This window comes from Perca fluviatilis, chromosome 14, assembly GCF_010015445.1.
Source record: "Perca fluviatilis chromosome 14, GENO_Pfluv_1.0, whole genome shotgun sequence".
Classification (NCBI taxonomy): Eukaryota; Metazoa; Chordata; class Actinopteri; order Perciformes; family Percidae; genus Perca; species Perca fluviatilis.
The window spans coordinates 22,402,731-22,420,891 of NC_053125.1; the positions used below are offsets into that span (position 1 = coordinate 22,402,731).

The following is an 18,161-nucleotide window of genomic DNA, read 5'->3' on the forward strand; positions in this document are numbered from 1 at the left end:
GCTGACGCTTCACTTCATCGGGCCTCTGCAGCCTGGATGAGACGAGTTTTGGCTTCTGCTCACCGGCTGATCCTGCTGTTTTGCATGCAGCAGTCAGGCAGTTTTTAATCAATTCTTTTTAACACTGCAAAATAGACAGTTCTCTATCATGAGCACCGGGTGTGTAATATGCCTCTATGAATACAAATAGCCAGGGACGTGTTTTCTTAAAGCAAGCGCTTACAAAGTGCAACGTCTAGCTTCCTGAGGAATTGGCAAATGCAGTGAACAAACAAGTTCTCAGTTTATGATGTCATCATTAATGTTTATGTCCAAACTCTAATTGGAAACATACGAGTTTTGTGAGAGATTTGATGCAAAACTTGCCTCGGCCAAGGGAAATGCTACTTGTGAATTAAATCCAACGATGATAAAATAGTTTTGCGGTAACATAATGAAGGTGTTACGTAACTTCACATTAATTTAGTTAAGGCTGTAATCCTTCAAAGAGATGCATAACCTTTTGGGTACCACTTTAAGTTGTAAATAATGGCTTTATTGATTAATACATCATTTACTAATGCTTAGAGATCACTAATAAAGCCATAAAGAACATTATTTTGTTTGCGAGCTTGTGGCATCCTTTTTTTTATTACCTTACCAGATTGAGCCGGGCTAGCTGTTCCCCCCCAGTCTTTATGCTAAATTAAGTTAAGCTAACCAGCTTCTGGCTGTAGCCGTATATATTAGGCTTACAGACATGATACTGATCTTCTCATCTTAGTCTCGGCAAGAAAGTGAATAAGAGCATTTCCCAAAAGTCCTTTAATAAAGGGTTATGAGTTGATCAAATTAAATTGCTCAGAGTTTGCATAGGAAATCTAGGCTGAAAGCAGGCCTGTTGCTTTGGTCAGATCCGGTGCCTTGTTGTGCCTTAAACCTAAATGTAAGAGCTCCAAACCATCAGAGCTTCTGCAGCGTCTCGACCACCCAAGCAGCCTGATTTTTGTCTTATCCTCTCTCTTCCTTTCTTTTTTCCGTCTCTCATTTTCTCTCACTTGCCGTTTTGTGTTTCCCCACATAAAACCGAAGAGACTAAAAGTTAACTGTCAACATGTGTAGTGGAAAATTGTTCTCAGTGTCACCCGAGGGACACAAAACAAGGAGCAGCCTTTACAACGTGTAATCCTCGTCTTGTGAAAACCTTTTTGCTCTGGTTTGTTATTGTCGTGCTTTACCTTCAATTGAGGGATTGTATACTCTGTGAAATGTCTACTGTACCGTCGTCGAGTTCATAAAACCCTTTCAAACTCAACTGAATAACCTTTGAAATGCATAGTGGCTGAGCTAAAAAAATTTCAACTGACATCATCGTAATCCATGCTGAAGATTGGGAAAGTTTTTTTTGTGTAGAGGCCGTCTTGTGTTTCATCTGAAGTTTAGAGGCATAATACACTTCCTTTAGATGTTTTCAGGCTGCTGGCACTTTTTAGTTTTAGCAGAGGGAAGATGTCAACAGCAATGATTCCAAATGCCATTAAAAAAAAAAAAGTGCACAGAATGCGTGGGTGGGTGGACTGCCTGTCCTCCTATAAAAACACATCATTATCTTTTTTGTATTTTGTGGTGGTGCTGCTGTATATTAATTTCTATTGATGACTCCAAAACACTCCCACGTTGCCTGCACTCGCTTAAATCTGACACCTGCCGAAGTTTCTGTAAACTACCGACATTGTCGAATGTGTTTACCAGGCAGGCGTGAAGGCTGTGCAGCAGAGTCTAAAGGCCATTACATCTCAAAGATTATTCAGCAGGTCTCGTTTTGCCTACCAAATTGACCAATACGACTGGCGAAAATGACAATCTGTGTCACTTTGCCTTCCATTTTGTAACATAAATACATTTACATCACTTAAAGCAGCATCAGTTGATGTTTTTTGGCTTCTCGGTGACAGCAGAACAAGCTTTAACGTTGACAAATGGTCACTGTATAAATTTGTTATGACAACTACTCATCTAGCACATGCAGAGCAACATTAACATTTATTCTGAGTCACGTTTCTAGAACTTTTTTTGCCTCCATCAACTCCTGAGAGAAACATTTGTCTCTTTATAGCTGCCAATGCTCCACTTTGTTCACCACTAAGTCCTCACATTTACTTGTTATTTCTATTCAAAAGTGACATTTTTTAATTGGACGTTTATGAGAAATTGATTGTATTTAAATAAAGACTTATTTGATTCTCAATACCAATGTATATTTCCGCAGCTCTCGCTTGTTAAGTGTATTAATATTACTCATCTAATCTCTTTACTCTGGTATTAGAGCTGCAAATAATTATTATTTTCATGATTGAATCATTCGCCGATTCATTTCTTGATTATTCCATTCATAATTTAGTCTCTAAAATGTTGGATATCAAAGTAAAGTGTCCACCACAGTTTCCATAAGCCTAATGGGACAACTTTCAGTCGCTTGTTTTGTGCAAACGACAATCCAAACCCCCCAAAATATGAGGTTTATTATCATAGATAACTAAAACAATGGGCAAATGTTCACATTTAGAACTTTGGCGATTTTATGCTTAGAAATTGCTTTAAGAAATATTAAATATTGTTGCCCATTAATTTGATCTAAGGGTGAAATTGTTTAGGATCTACTTGGTATGTTGAGTGGAGAACAATTAATGAATTGACTTTCCTGGTTTCCATTAATAAATTCCTGCATGTTAGTTAATCAATTCCCTTACATTAATAAAGCTGAATTGTCAGCCTTCTGTCACTTTTTGTATATTAAGACTTACGGTATGTCATCTTTTACTGATACGTTCCTCAGTTTTGTGCCACAATGCAATTTGATTATTTTTATTTATTTGATTGAAGCCAGTCTTTGGTGGGTGGGGAGGTGTTTATTTCCCCCCCCCCCTCCTCCCTTTATCGCTAGGCAACTAAAATGCCACCAGCTAGGAATCCATATTGTCTCAGAGAGCAAGTTCAACCCAAAACTCTGTACCTCACTGACGCTGCTGTTCCACTGAAGCTATCAGCGGGATGGTGCCGGGAGTGTGTGTGTGTGTGTGTGTGTGTGTGTGTGTGTGTGTGTGTGTGTGTGTGTTTGTTTAACTATATTTGTGGGGTCCAAAAACCGGGAGTCCAGTATACTTGTGGGGTCCCGACAGCTTTGTGGGGCCAAAATGCTGGACCCCACAAGTTTAAAGGGCTGTTTGAGGGTTAGGACTTGATTTTAGAATTAGGGATAGAATTAGGTTATGGTTAGGGTGAGGGTAAGGGTTAAGGTTAGGCATTTAGTTGTGATGGTTAAGGTTAGGGAAAGGGGCTAGGGAATGCATTATGTCAATGACGGGTCCCCACAAAGATAGTGCCACAAACCTGTGTGAGTGTGTGTGTGTGTGTGAGCTAGACGGCTTTAGGGATGAGTGGGGAGTGGGTCGGGAGTGTGTTTTGGGGTAAAGGATTGGCTGAGGGGATGTGAGGTGGAATGTGTGTGTGTGTGTGTGTGTGTGTGTGCGTGTGTGTGCAGGGGGAGAAAGAAGGGGAGAGGTGGGGGTTAGGAATCTGTTTACAATGGCCTGAGGGAGAGTCGCCTAAGCTGCCAGAGAGGGAGAAACAGTCAGATATCGAGAGGCAGTGTGAGAGAAAAAGTCTAAGACGAGGAGATAAAAAGACGGACAAGACAGAAAGCAGCACAACCACAAAAAAAAGAATAAAAATTGGAGAAAGAGAAGGAATGAATGAAAGAAGAGAAAGCCCTGCACCCATGAGAGGATTAAAAACAAACTTAAGGAGTCCTTTAAGGTAGCACAGCAGAAGTTGCAGTCGGAGACGCAGGAGGGAAACTGCAGGGAGATGCAAAGCAGCAGTCTAGATCTCTGCTCTCGGCCATGCAAATAGGATATCTGGTGTGTGAGTTTGGGTTGTGTGTGTGTGTGTGTGTGTGTGTGTGTCAGTGCACTTTTACTGTATTCTTGTGTGCATGTGTTGTTTCTGTGCTCAAAAAGTTGACACTAACATATAGTTTTTTTTTCTTTCTGTCCGTTTGTGCATATTGGCAGACTTTGAGGAGCAGTTGTACGACACCAAGCTGACCGGTCAGACTTTCCGGCATCCATCCTCGCAGAGCTCCGACGACACATCCACCTCACTCAGCCGATCTCTCATCTCCCTCAACAACAAGAGACCTGACTTCATCTTCCTGGTATACACACAAACAACACAAGTTCAAGTTTTATATACGATTATTTGAAGTCACACACACTAAATACTGTAATTGCCACCTTTCCTTTTCCACAGGCAAAACACACAAACTTCTCCACCTCTTATAGTGTTTAAACCATCAGACTTCTTGAAACTAAACATACACACACACACACACACACACACACACCCAGAATCCAGTCCGTGTCCACATCACTTATTTTTTTCACTTTTCTTCCTGAACAGCAAGAAAGCAGCCTTCGTATTCCCACTAAACTCACCCTAACTCACTCAGTCCCACTCTTTCTGCCCTTTTTGCCCTTACTCTCACTCTCCTCTGCTCTTTATTTCTGCACGGCAGTTTCTTTCTAAACTTATTTAGGACTTATTATTCTTGGCTTATAGCAGTGATTCCCAACCAGGGGTACGTGTACCCCAAGGGGTACTTTTGCAGTTGCCAGGGGGTACATGGAAAGATTTTATCCAACTACTGCAATTTGAAAATTTAGAAATTATGATTTGATAAAAAACAATATATCAACATATTAACATATCAACAGGTAGCTAAAAGTAATGGCTAAACAGTTCAAATGATTAGTTATAAGTACTGGATAAATGGTCGTGATTGTTGTTTACAGTAAAAGTAACGTTGGTGAATAAATTGTCAAATATTCAGCTACAGCTACTGACAAAAGTAGTAGTAACCCAGTAGGCTAGTAGCACGATTGCTGACCAATCCCACCGTAATATCGCTACCTAAAGAATTTAGTCCTAGTAGTAGAGTATAACTCCATCTCTTCTTACCTTCTTCCCTAAACAAAGTCTTTATAAAGCCTCTTGGATCAGCAGGAACACGCATCGTCACAAAGCTGAAAACAGGGCTGTTTTTCTGACACCGTGAAATGTTGAAAAAAATATGTGATTCTCACAGGACAGCGACGCTAATACATACAAACATATGATTATCTTATGAAATATAACGCATTGCTTAAACTACCCAACAGTATATATAAATGAATTACAATGAGCACAACCTAAAACATCTACAGCAGTAAAATGCAACATACACATTAATGCAGCAGGGATTTTAATCCAGAAACATCAGAGGTGTGGTTTTTGTATTTTTCCTTTAAGGTGCTCTAAGCGATGTTGGGTGACTTTACTTCTTGTTGACGTCCAAAGTATTTTCAAACAAAACGGAGACTAGCTCACCCCTCCCTCCCCCTCATCCCGTCCCATCCCTTCTGTGCTGCCGCACTACTCTCCCCACCCCAACCCAACCCCCACCCCCAACCCAAATCCTTCTTGTCTGTTATTGGCTGAACGCTGGAACACGGTTTGTGTATGCTTGCATTGTCCGGGTTGGACCACTTTGTTTTTGTTGGCGTGTGTGGAGCCTAGGCTGTCTACAGAGACCGCATTTTTTTACAGTGTGTTTGGGGGACCGGCAGCTTGCAGATAGTGAAGAGATGTTTGCTGTATGTGACAAAAAATGTTGTAGCCTAAAAAACGCGTGACATCGCTTAGAGTACCTTTAAGTAAAGAACCTAAATACTTCTTCCACCACTGATGGTGTGTGGCGACATTGTTTGGCTGCACTGTAATCAGATACAAAAGTTGTTGCTGACAAAGTAGCCTTGCCAGGTGTTTATTCTGCCCCCGGTGTTCAATACAGTAGATACCGTGTAGTACTGTAGTTTCAGCCTTTAATCACCAGCACAATGAACTATTTTTCTTCTTCTCCCCAGTGGCTAATTACTATTCCAGTGTCACTAATACTGTTTCAGCTAAAATTCATGTTGTGACAAAATGTCTCGTTGCTTTTTGTTATCATCTCTTTTATATAAAAGACTAAAGCAGAATTATCCAACAACTATTGTACAGTATGTACAACCCCCTCTGTTAGATTTGTCAGAATTAGTCATCATCCTTTTCACACTCTCAACAGGATTCCATAAACAAATGCCAAGTCATTTTGTGTCTTCTAGATGGAAATATCACTAATACGGGTTCAGAAATTGAAATAGCAAATGACAGCAGTGCTATTTGTCAGTCAACTCATGCTCATTGAAACACAGGGGAGAGGTTACTGACTGATTGTACTGACTGACTGATGTAAGAATCTTTTTTTTTTTCAAGGGATAATTCAGATCTTTTGAAGTGGGGTTGTATGAGGTACTGAGTACCGACACAGAAGCTAAGCAATGTACTGCTGTGGACGGGGTCAGCAGCTAAACATATTTTGGCCACCTATAAAAATCAATATCAGTTTAAGTGTACGCTATATTTAGAATATTTTCACAGTTTTATCTTGCCGTCAGACAGCCCTTTACCACAGGGAACTGAAGCTGTTATATCCATCAATGCTCTATTCAAAGCAACCAGACTCCATTCAATTAATTAGTTAGTGTTATTGTGTGACTTTGGTGATTACAAACTAACCCTTTAAAACACCAAAGACACAAAAATAACACAAAGAAACTAACCGGTCGAGGCAGCGGTAGAGCAGCAACTCCCATGTTCTGCGAGGTAAAATTACTGTTTTTGTCAAAGAAGTCTGGTGGCTTTGAAGAGAGCATAACAGCTTCACTTCCCCGTCAGAAAGGATAAAGCGGTGAAAGTTTTAGTCACCTAAAACTGCTATAAATTATTTTAGGTGACTAAAATCCGTTTAGCTGCTGCCCCCGTCCACAGCAGTACATTGCTTAGCTTCTGTGTCGGTACTCTGTACATCATACTACCCCACTTCAAAAGATCCAAACTATCCCTTTAAAAAAATTCCTACATTCGGAAATCAGTCAGTAACCTCTCCCCTGTGTTTCAATGAGCATGAGCTGACTGACAAATAGCACTGATGTCATTTGCTATTTCAATTTCTGATCACATATTAGTGATATTTCCATCTAGAAGACACAAAATGATTTGGCATATGTTTATAGAATCCTGCTGAGAGTGTCTCCAAACTGGCGGCGTGCCGACCGCCATCTACTGTAGCTAATACATATATGGATAATGACCTCCTACAATCCCAGTTCAATAAATCTGAACTATCTCTTTAAGGACTTTAGCAATAATGATTTCATTGATTTGATGTTATATCATAAAGTATCTACAAAGGATAAACACTGAACACATAGATGAAACAGATGCTCTGCAGTGAGTTCTTCACTATTTCTTCTCTGTCCTTCTATGCCTTTGCTGTTAATAGTTCTCAGGCTATTTCCCCAAACTGTGTAGTTATGGCAGCTTGATGGACTCCCACATTGATTTTACTGCAAGATGGCTGCACTCTGTACCTTTAGCAAGCTGTTAAACAGCTCTGTTAAGTTAATGCCTTTCTCTCTGATTGGGCTAATTTCAATTAGACTTTGGCAGATTCCCTACAGTACATACATGTGGTTTCTCACATGTTTTTCATCAGCGAGGATAGACTGTGGTGTTTCCTGCATTGCAGCAGCCCAGAAGCGGTTTCAATGCCTTGCTTAAGGGCTCTTTGGCAGCGATGGTTGATACCTAAGATTAAATAACAGGCGGATGACAGTTCCCTCCCAGCTGGGATTACACCTTCCCATTGACACAAGGGACTGAACCAGCAATGTCTCTACAGCTCAGACTCTGTCCCTGCCGGCTAATCAGATATAAACTTTTTTCCCTTCACTTCCTCTTCTTCTACTTCTTTGCAACATTTCCGCTCTCCTGTATCAACTATAGACATATAAATCATCATTATTCTCTCCTTTAACTACAACACACAGCTGAAAATGAGACATGTATTTAATTATTATTTTTTCAATGTTTTTTTCTTCAATGAGTCCCTTCTCTCCTCACTTCTTATCTACTTTGCTGATCCTTCCTCCCACTGGCATTGAAGCAGCTTAAAAGGACAACACATTTTATTTTGGTGGAAGTAGATGGTAGAGTAGATGACCTCCGCCAGGCTGTCTCGCCTCCTAAGTTGTATTGACTTTTGCTTTAATTGAATTTAGAGATTGTTTTTTGTTTTTTTGTTGGGGGGGGGGGGGTTGAGCCAACAACACCAATTTAAAGAGAAAAAAAAAAGTCAAATGTCTATTTGTCGAAATAGCTGAGGCATAAAAGTTTGAAGGAAGTTTGAAATCTAGTTTGGTACGGGAAAAATGAATCTGAGGTATCACTAGTTAGAAATCTAGTTAGGGCCATGAGAGGTCAGGCTGTATTCGGATGGCTGGAAGAATTTTTATTTTTTTATTTCACTACATAAGTCAGATGTTGTTACACAATACAATTTAGGAGCGAGAAGAAAACTGACCAGAAATAATTATGAATTTGTGTTTTTAAGCAATTAAATCTGAATTTTAGAAGACAGATTTTCTTTTAAACCACAACCAGACTGAGCCCTTAATCTCATTAATCTAACTGACTGTCATTGTGTATATCCATAAAGAAACTAGAAGGGCACTCTGAGAGCGCAGAACTCCGCCAATGCCAAATGCTCTATCTCGCAATGTTAACAAAGTGAAAAATTATTTGTGTATCTGCCCTGTGATTTGGATCTGCTCCAAAATTGAATGGGTTCTTCCTTGGCCCAGTTTTTCCTAATCCTTCCTCCTAGGCGGAGGTAACAATGGGATTTTATGCATTTGAAACATTAAAGCTCACTCGCCAAAGCTCCTTTTTTAAGCTACACCTATTAATGTTTTAATATTAAAAAAATGGAAAATTGACTGCATGTAATGTAAAGAAGGCTCACTCGTACATGCTGCGACAAATCCACAGAGAATTATCACCCTACTCTAAGTAACTACAAAGTGTTTTAGCATCTTTTAAAGTTAGCAACAAAGTTAGCGACTAGCTGGTGAACATAGAGGAGCATTTAGCAAGCTAAATAGGCAGATATTTCCCTCAGGAGTTGGTGGAGACCAAAACAGAGATCAAAGGAGAGTGAATAATGCACTCAGATTTCCCTTGTAACCAGGAACTCATTGCCGCTTTTCTGCATCACACATCTGCTGGATGTGTAAATCGGTGACTGTTTGCTTATCCTGTTAAAAAGGTGTTTATATCAGTGTCGTGTTTACAGCTTGTTGCTCTGACCCCAAGGGGCCAAAACGAATCAGTGAATGCAGGTTTAAGCCTGTCTGAAAAACGACCACCACCACCACCACGTCTCACACTCCCTCTCTTCTTCCTCTAGCCGGCGTCCAAACAGCTCTATGACGATGAAACGGCCTCCTCTGTGTTTGGACTGAGGTCCGTGACCGACCCGTCTCCCTCCCCGTCCCCGTCGCCCTGCGGCTCAGATCGCCCCCCGCTGGGTTGGAGCAGTAACAACAGCAGCAGCAGCACCGCCACTTCTGGCACCACCGGACCGCCAGTCGCAGACAAACCACGCTGGCAGCTCGGGAGACGCACACTGGGTCACTTGCCGCTCGACATCACAGGTACTAAACAAAGTAAACACAAGTGAAGGTTCACATATGGAGTAATTGGGTACTTTAAAGATGCTTTTCACTGGGTCATTTTTGCACTAACTGTCTCTAATCCAAATGAATTGGTCCTATTAAAAATACACATGAACTTGAAAAGAAGAACATAACCTGGTGTTCTTTGTGATGAAGGGCGCATTTAGAAGTTGCTGATGTAATTGTACCTCATTGAGGTTATGGGGGTATTTTTGAAGGCTTATTTTTTATGTTTTCGGTGACGATATGCAACAGATCAGCTTGCATCTTAATTAAAAACCGAGCCTCAAGGATGGTTTCATTGAAACAAAGTTATTGAGGTAGTGCTGCATGAAACCTTCTGGACAAAATAAGTATAGATAGCATAAGATATTCCTTGTTCTTGCCTTTGAAGCCTTTGGTCTGGCACAGCTACAGTATCTCAAGGAATTCATGAATGTTTCAACGCCTCGACCAGACTGATCCTGAGCCATGAAAGTAGTAGAAGAGTTTGCTTTAAATGGATACATGTAAATGCAGGCGACTGGCTGGCCTTTGCCTATGCGTCCGTGTTGTTGTTTTCTGCCAGAAGCTGCCATAAATGTTGCCACATTTTTATGACACCCTTTTTCGATATCGGTCATTTTTACCTACAGTATTTTAACCAGATGAAGGATTGTAGTTATCGGACATCTGGATCTTAAGTTATCAGAGAAACAAGCTGAAGAGAAACAGCCCAGCTGGCAGCCCTTCCTGGATGCCCATTCTCCACTGAATAGATTAGAAAATATTGTTAAAGTAAAACTGCTTTATTCAGTGTTTTTACCGTTTTGTATCACCGGGTCCATTTGTTTTGGAAATAATTCGGCTCACAGTAAAAAACCTCATGAATGATGAAAATTGAACGAATACTAAACAGAATAGGCTGACTGCAGTGACAGCAATGGTAAAGATAAGAACTCCCATGATACCATGGTGCTTCACGACATCACCAAAATGCGTCTTTTGTTATTGTTTTGATTGAGAGACCCCTTGCCGCACAAAATGTGATCTTGACTTGGGCATTTTCTGACATTTTATAAGCAAAACTTTTATTGAATAATCACAAAAACAAAAATTAGAATAACTGATAATGAAAAAATAATATGTAATAGGGCTGGGCGATACGGAGAAAATCAGATATCACGATACTCTTGTCCTAATACCTTGATTTCGATATCGCGGCGATATTATAGGGTTGACAATTGGTGCTTTAACAAAATATCTTCACAATGAGATTTACGATAAATAATCTTCAGTAATGTAGATATAATGACTAAGTGGGTAAACGTAAAAATAATAGAAGAGCTGGAACAGTCTGGTAACACAGAAAATGACATCACTTTACTGTAATGCGGCCTTAAAAACCAGAAAAAGACAACACTTAAGCCATTTACAATATTACAATTTCCAAAATCTAAGACGATATCTAGTCTCATATCACGATATGAATATAATATCGATATATTGCCCAGCCCTAATATGTAAGCTGCGGTCTTGTTTAAAAGCTCTCATTGGATGGAGGTTAATTAAAGTGGGATGTCAGGGGTGGAGGCCAGGTTCATAGTGTGTCACAGCCAGATGCCTCCAAGCATTATTTGGTTTTATTAGAATGAATGGCCTCAATATGAAAGTTTTCTGACAAATAATGTAAAATTAAATAGATTAACCCCCAAGATAGGATCGTTTGGGAAAATGAATCAGTGTTTGGCAGCTGTTAGATGGCTCCGGATGTCTGACTTGAAAAGACACAGCAACTACTGCAGGGGATGATTTAAAACGTTTGTGGATAAAGTGAATCTTATTTTTATGTCATTGCCGTCGTTGGTTTATTGTTGTGAAAGAAAAAACATTGCTGACTTTGTTCTACACACTTAATGCCTCAGAGCATAAATCTGATTCACACGTTCCGCGTTGTTGTCAAGGGAGTTGGTTCTTCCTGTGACAGTGAGAGTCATGGGAAATTAGACTAAAGGAAAATGCTAAATAAATGTCAATTTATGTTTCCTTTCTAGGTCAGTGTAATTTGACTTGCTGTAATCACTGCCTCATAGTTGTCGAAGTATTAGAAATGAAACATGGAAGACTTGATTTTGAAATTCTAAAAATTGTCTTTTTATTAGCATGTCTATACAGTTTTCTAATAGGATTAGAGGAGTATTTTGTTTAAAAAAACTTCAATTTTATAAAATGAGAGTGAATTATAAAACTGTCTATATGTTAACGGGAATACATGTAAAAATAAACAAATTGAATGTATAATATTAGCTTAAACTGGACATTTCTAAGCCTTGTTAGTCAGTTCACCACTTTAATCCAGACTAAAATATCTCTACAAATACTCAATGTATTGCCATGAAAGTTGCTATAGACTTTCATGTCACCCACAGGATGAAGTGTACTCACTTTGGTGATCCCTTAAATCTTTACATGTAGTGTCATCATCAGCTCAAAACCAGGAAATACCTACAAAGCTAAGCTGTACTTTGTGTTAGTGCTAATTACTAAATATTAGCATGCTAACATGCAACGCTGCAGATGCAGTGGTAAACATGTCGTCTGTGGCATGACAGTAAACACTGATTATTGCCTGAATCGACTAGCTAGTAGTTTAGTTTAGGCAAGTAAGGCTTAGCAAGATCTAGGCAGGTGTGAATTAAAAAAAACGAGCCAGTGTTCAGGTATTGGTCATGATTATGTCTTGGTGTAACAGTCATTATAACTTAAACTAGAAACTTGACTAACTAAAAACATTAGTTGCATGGGTTGGCAGTTAAACCCAGTAAATGTATTCACCAGGCTGTGCATTTCTAGTTGTAATTTAGGAAGTAAAGCCTATTCTTCTCCTGCTGCAGTCAGTGTATACCTTATCAGCTACATTCCTAAATGAAATCTGATCACATAAATGCCTTGTCTGTCCCCAAGTGCTAGTTTGCAATATTACTGTCGAAACTGAACTATCATAGCAATCCCTTTCTCTACGCTCATTTCCCCTTTTTCACTATATGACAAAAAAATGATGAACACCAAATCTAATTTTCTTCCTCAAGAGATTCATAGTTAGGAGGGAATTTTTGAATGATGGTGTGGAGAAACATTTTCTAATGTAGTGGGTGTTTTTTTAATTGTACTAATTAAATCCACTTTAGTTATGAAAAGGGACATAAAAAGAAAATAGATGCACAGAGTTATCAGAACAGCAAGAAACTCAGTATTTCAGTAGGAAAGTTTCAACATTTTTTTGCCTCGTTGCTTCAACAGTTTGCATATTCATGCCAGAAGTTATAACTCACAGGTTACACTGGAAGATTTAGACATGCAGTACTTTAACACATACTGTCGTGCACACGCACACACGCACACACACATACACAGATTTCCACTTGAGCTTTAAGGGAGAAAAGGCTGCAGTAACAAGATTTGACATCAAGAACATTTTCTTCTTATGATCACATTCGCTATCACCCTCACCCATCTCTGGCAGTCAGCTTTGCTTTGGCTTAGTGTGCGTGTGTGCGTGTGTGTGTGTGTGTGTGTGTGTGTGTGTGTGTGCACTGTCAGAGCTGTTAGTATGCTGTGGTCATCCTCGGCAGCATCGTTCTGACACTCCTGCTTCCACTTGTTTTGACCAAGCCTCCTCCTTGTTTACTTTGCGTGCATGTGTGAATATGCGTGTGTGTGTGTGTGTCTGTGTGTGTTTGCTCGTGTGAATATGCATGTGAAGGTGGTCCTCCTGGTTTTTGGCATAGCAACTGCTTCGTCACTGGGTGCCTCTCCCCTTCTTCTCGCAAATATGCATTTCAATAGTTAAATATCTCTTTCTCTCTTCCTCCTCCTCTCTCTCCCCCTCAGTCCATCTCTCACCCTCCTCACCCATTGTGTAGTGGAGTAGAAGGTCAGGTACAATGATGCGTGCCTGTGGCTTTGTACTTGGTGGGTATTCACTTCCTTCTGAGAGAAAAGAGATAGAAACAGAGAGAGGAAGAAGGAAGAAGGGAGAGAGAGGAAAATATTGGATGGAGAGGTCAAGCGATAATAGAGTTAGAGAGAGGGACAGGAGTACTTTGAGGACAATACTTTTATTCTGGATTTTACTTATTGTAACCAATCGCTTGAAATGTTAAAATGAATTTAATTGTAAACTCTTTCCGACTTCTCCAACCTGTCTGTGGCTCTTAGCCTCAAGCCCATCGGCTCCTACTGAAGACGTAAATCTTTAGAAATGGGTCACTTCCTGAAACTGCTGGGCACTATAGTTTTTAGCTTTTAGCTTAGCTAATTAGATTTTTGGATGATGGGCAGTTAATCGAGATAAAACAATTATTGGGCTGCTTTCAGTTTTGCAATGATGCTCTCTTTTTGTCTTGTGTTATAAATCGTGTGCTCTCCTTCCTGTACAGCGGTGTGCTTTCGGACGTTTTGCTGAGTAAATGTGTACGAATGTTTACCAAAATGTCAAATGTCAAATAGGTTATGGAAGTGCACTAATGTTCAACATACTTGATCTTTTTTTTTTTTATACAAATTTGTTTCTATTTTTTAATCTATATGTTAGATAAATTATATCAATCCACTTTTAAAAAACAAGTAAAAAAAAAAAACCTCAATGAGGGTGCCTGGTTAGCTCAGTTGGTAGAGCAGGCGCCCATATATAGAGGTTTATTCCTCAATGCAGAGGCCGCGGGTTCAACTCCGCCCTGCAGCCCTTTACTGCATGTCATTGCTCCCCTCTCTGTCCCCTTTCATGTCTTCAGCTGTCCTATAGAAATAAAGGCCTTAAATGCCCAAAAAAGTATCTCAATATTGACCAAAATAATCAAGCAGTCCTAGCTAATGTTACTCAAACAGGAGTCCCTCTGTCTCTCTCTCAAATTCAAATTCAAAGAAGCTTTATTAGCATGACCATATTGACACACAGTATTACTAAAGCACATTGTAGAACAGGGAGACATACATGTTCACAGAAGGATGCAGACAATAAAACATTATGTTAACATTTGTGCAAAAGCAACAATTATGTCAACAAATTTAGAACTGATGGATATCAGCAACAACATGAAAACAAGAATATTATTAATATTAATAATAATGATGATAATAATAATAATATAATTGTCTTTCTCACTCTCTTTCTCTGTAAACCAGCAGGCAGGTAGCTTCGCAGCCAGTGTGCTGTTGCCATGGTAACTCGCCACTCTTCCTCTCTCCTCCCTAAAAAAAAAAAAAGAAGAAGAAAAAAGAAACCGTAGCGGTAGAAAAAGAGAGAAAGTGAAGCCAGATGAAGAAGAAGAAGAAGATGGCAGCAGTAGTAGTAGAGAGGTGAAGAGGAAGGTGAAGAAAATGCAGTTTGAGGAAAGACAGAATGAGAGACAAGGAAGATGGAGGGATACAGGATGAACGAATGACGGATAATCAGAGAACATTTTGTCAGAGCGCCCTCCTCCCACTTTCCTTCCTCTTCCTCCTGCACTCTGTCTCTCCGTCCCTGCACTTCTCGCTCCGGCAATTTTCATGAATGGCTGAAGTCATGTAGACAGTGAAGATGTGAATGCAGAGCAGGCTGAGAGACAGACTGACAGGGGTAAGACATTTATCAATGTATGTTGATTTTTGTTTTTCAGAGGTCAATTTATAATGTCCCTAATATCTGAATTTATTGATATTTTGAGCTACAATTGTTGAAGTATATGTCGATTTGGTATAGTAACACATGAGTTTACAATACAGGCCTCTAATCACATTTTTAAGACCATGTGTTGATTTCTTGTGCTAAATGTAAACCTGTGCCCGATATATAGAAGCGATCCAGTGGATTTCTTTAGTTGGAAACTGAAAGACAAGCAGCTTGTGACATTGCAAGGAAAAGCAGGCAACGGTCGCAATACAAAGCTTGCATACAGTTAGCTAATTTCTTTTTCTTAGTAAAAACAAACCTAAGCCTAAATGACAGAGATAGACAGGCAGACTGCTTGTATATTTAGCAAAACATCACATCACATGAAGGGGCACATTTTGACTGTACTTGGTGGGTGTTAACTTCCTTCAGAGGAAAAGAGATGGAAACAGAGAGAGCAGATGGGAGAGAGAGGTGGAGAGATAATAGAGTTAGTACAGAGAGAGAGAGAGATAAGGAGATGTACTTTAAGGACAAGTCTGACTTAATTCTGTATTTTTCTTATCGTCAACAAATCCCTTCAAAAGACCAAAGCCAATACAGTAGTGAGTTTGTCCGTCTCTAAACTCTTTCCAACTTGTTTGTGGCATTTTGGCTGGACAAAGATCCAGTTGTTATTTAAATGTTGTCTATTGTAAATTAGTGATTTGGAATTATTGTGCAGCTGCTACTTTTTTATTAATCCTGAAAATGTTGTCATTTATTCTACAAAAAAAGTCAATCAGGCTTCTAAGCAGACAGGTAAACAGCAAGTGTTATTTACAGCAACAACAAAAAAAGAAAAGAATGTTGGCATTTATGAATGCAGTTCTGAATGAGTGCAGAAAGTCAGTGAGGGAAGCAGACAGCTTGTGAATGTGGAGTTTAGCAGAAACACAGACAGGCATTCATGCTGCGGAGCTGCAGACAGTCTTATCCTCTCAGTTTACCTGGAACGCCTCCGTCCACCAGGACCCTGACAGGGCGCTGAACTTTTCAGAACTGCTATGAATCCCACTGGCTCCACATCGTGCCCTTTTTTGGCGAGATTCCATCGGTGGGCTGCAATTTGAATGCAGCTCTATAATTTGATCCAGCTCTTACAAAGAGCAAAACCTTTTTTAGTTTGAGTAAGAGTTGACGAGACTGAGATGTCTGCACTTAAGTTGAAAACTCCAACGTAGCTCTGAAATAGAGGTTGAAACACGTACTTTATGTTTGTATCATTTTATGATTTTAAGACATTGCTTTCTTGGGGTTTTCATTGACCTTTTGACCATAAATTGGCAAATAAAATATCCCCTCTCACTTGGCTGACGTTGCTATGGCCTAACTGACTGGACAAGACCGCATTTGGTCCATCGGTACACTCGATCGACAGATAAGTTAATTCTATCTGATATGTTTTTTAGTCTTATTGATGTAAGTACCCAGGACTCCCTATTTGTCTTAGTATTTGGTATTGCTTCGGCTTACCACCAATTTTTGGACTTTGACTTTTACACTTTTGTTTGTTGAAACAGGGTTCACTTTTTCTGGAGCTTTTAACCGTATTACATAGCCCTCATCAGCATTTGCAATTTGCTCCATTGTCGTGGAACTGTAGGTGTTTTGAGCACCTCTAGGACTTGTTATGCCTGTTGGCAGTCAGAGGAAACAATCTCCATTAAAGTTCCTCATACTCTCTTTGTCTGGAGCTTTTGACCGTATCACACGGTCTGCATCAGCATCATCAGCTTGCAGATGAGATATCATTTAGGAGGAGAAAGGCAGTTTTTTTTCTGATTAAAGAGGCGAGGATGTTCAGAAGTTAATATTTTGGCTTCAAATTTATTAAATTTATAACGGTATTTTGACTTCAAAACACCGACAGGGGAATTACTGTAGTTAAGAAAGTGATGTTGGTGGGAAATCAAGAACCGCCTGTTAAAATGATTAAACCTGTGACATCTGTGTTTCGGGACAGGGTCTCTAACCACAGAGTCCACCCCATTCACACTCACAGCAGGCAGGAGAGCAGTGAAGCCATTGAAGAGACATTATTATAAATGAATCATCGTCTTGTCTCTCTGGTGAAGGCTGCTGATAGTTGAAAGAGTGTCTATTATTTATGGCTGCAGGAGCAACACAAAGACTCCCAACCTCCGAGCGGTAGCTCGATCCGAGACGGGTCTGATCGAGAACGAGCATGGCGCCTTGAAAGAAAAACTTGACTGAAATGCCCAAGAACGTAGGCTGCGAGATTGTCACTTTGCCTGGATGAGATCAGGATTAAAGAAGCAAACAGTCCAGCAGGAAGTAGGTGAATGCATGACAGCCAGACAGGAAGTCATATTTAGCGCCGCTCAAGCGAGTCACAGCTTAGTCTCTGCTGGGTGTAGACGTTTCAGCCCAAACACTTATTTATTCATGCACATTCATGAGAGGGAACGGCTGTTAAATGGCACTCAGTGAGCTAAACAGACAGATTCCTAGAAAAATAGACACAGAATGAATGACACAGGTGGAAAGATTTGAAATAGACTGCAGGGATTTTCTTTTTTTTCCTTCTCTTTAATAACTGAAATAACTGATAACTGGCTGTGATACATCAGCCAGGGTTGATGCGTTTCAATTAAATCAGCTATTTTAATAATTATCCAGCCAGGAAATTAGATTCCTGGCTTCCAAAATTCATTTTGTGCAACAACTCATCACCTGTTGGAGTGTCGAGACACCCACAGCGCTCATAACTCATCATTAATTTGGCCAAAAAGGCTTCCAGATGTCTGGGTTGAAACCAGGCTTTTTTCAAGACGTCTCGGTCACAGCATGCTTCATCGCGAAGAGCCGGTCCAAACGCCACGTAGAAATAT

General features: G+C 39.9%; 1 protein-coding gene across 1 annotated transcript in view; it reads left to right on the forward strand.

Annotated features, from left to right (window-relative positions):
* nhsl2 (NHS-like 2) overlaps window positions 1-18,161 on the forward strand; it is a 158,676-nt gene that overhangs the window by 123,099 nt on the left and 17,416 nt on the right. Inside the window, 2 exon segments of the mRNA XM_039822494.1 lie at window positions 4,053-4,195; window positions 9,368-9,614. Of these exon segments, the coding sequence (XP_039678428.1) occupies window positions 4,053-4,195; window positions 9,368-9,614 (390 nt within the window).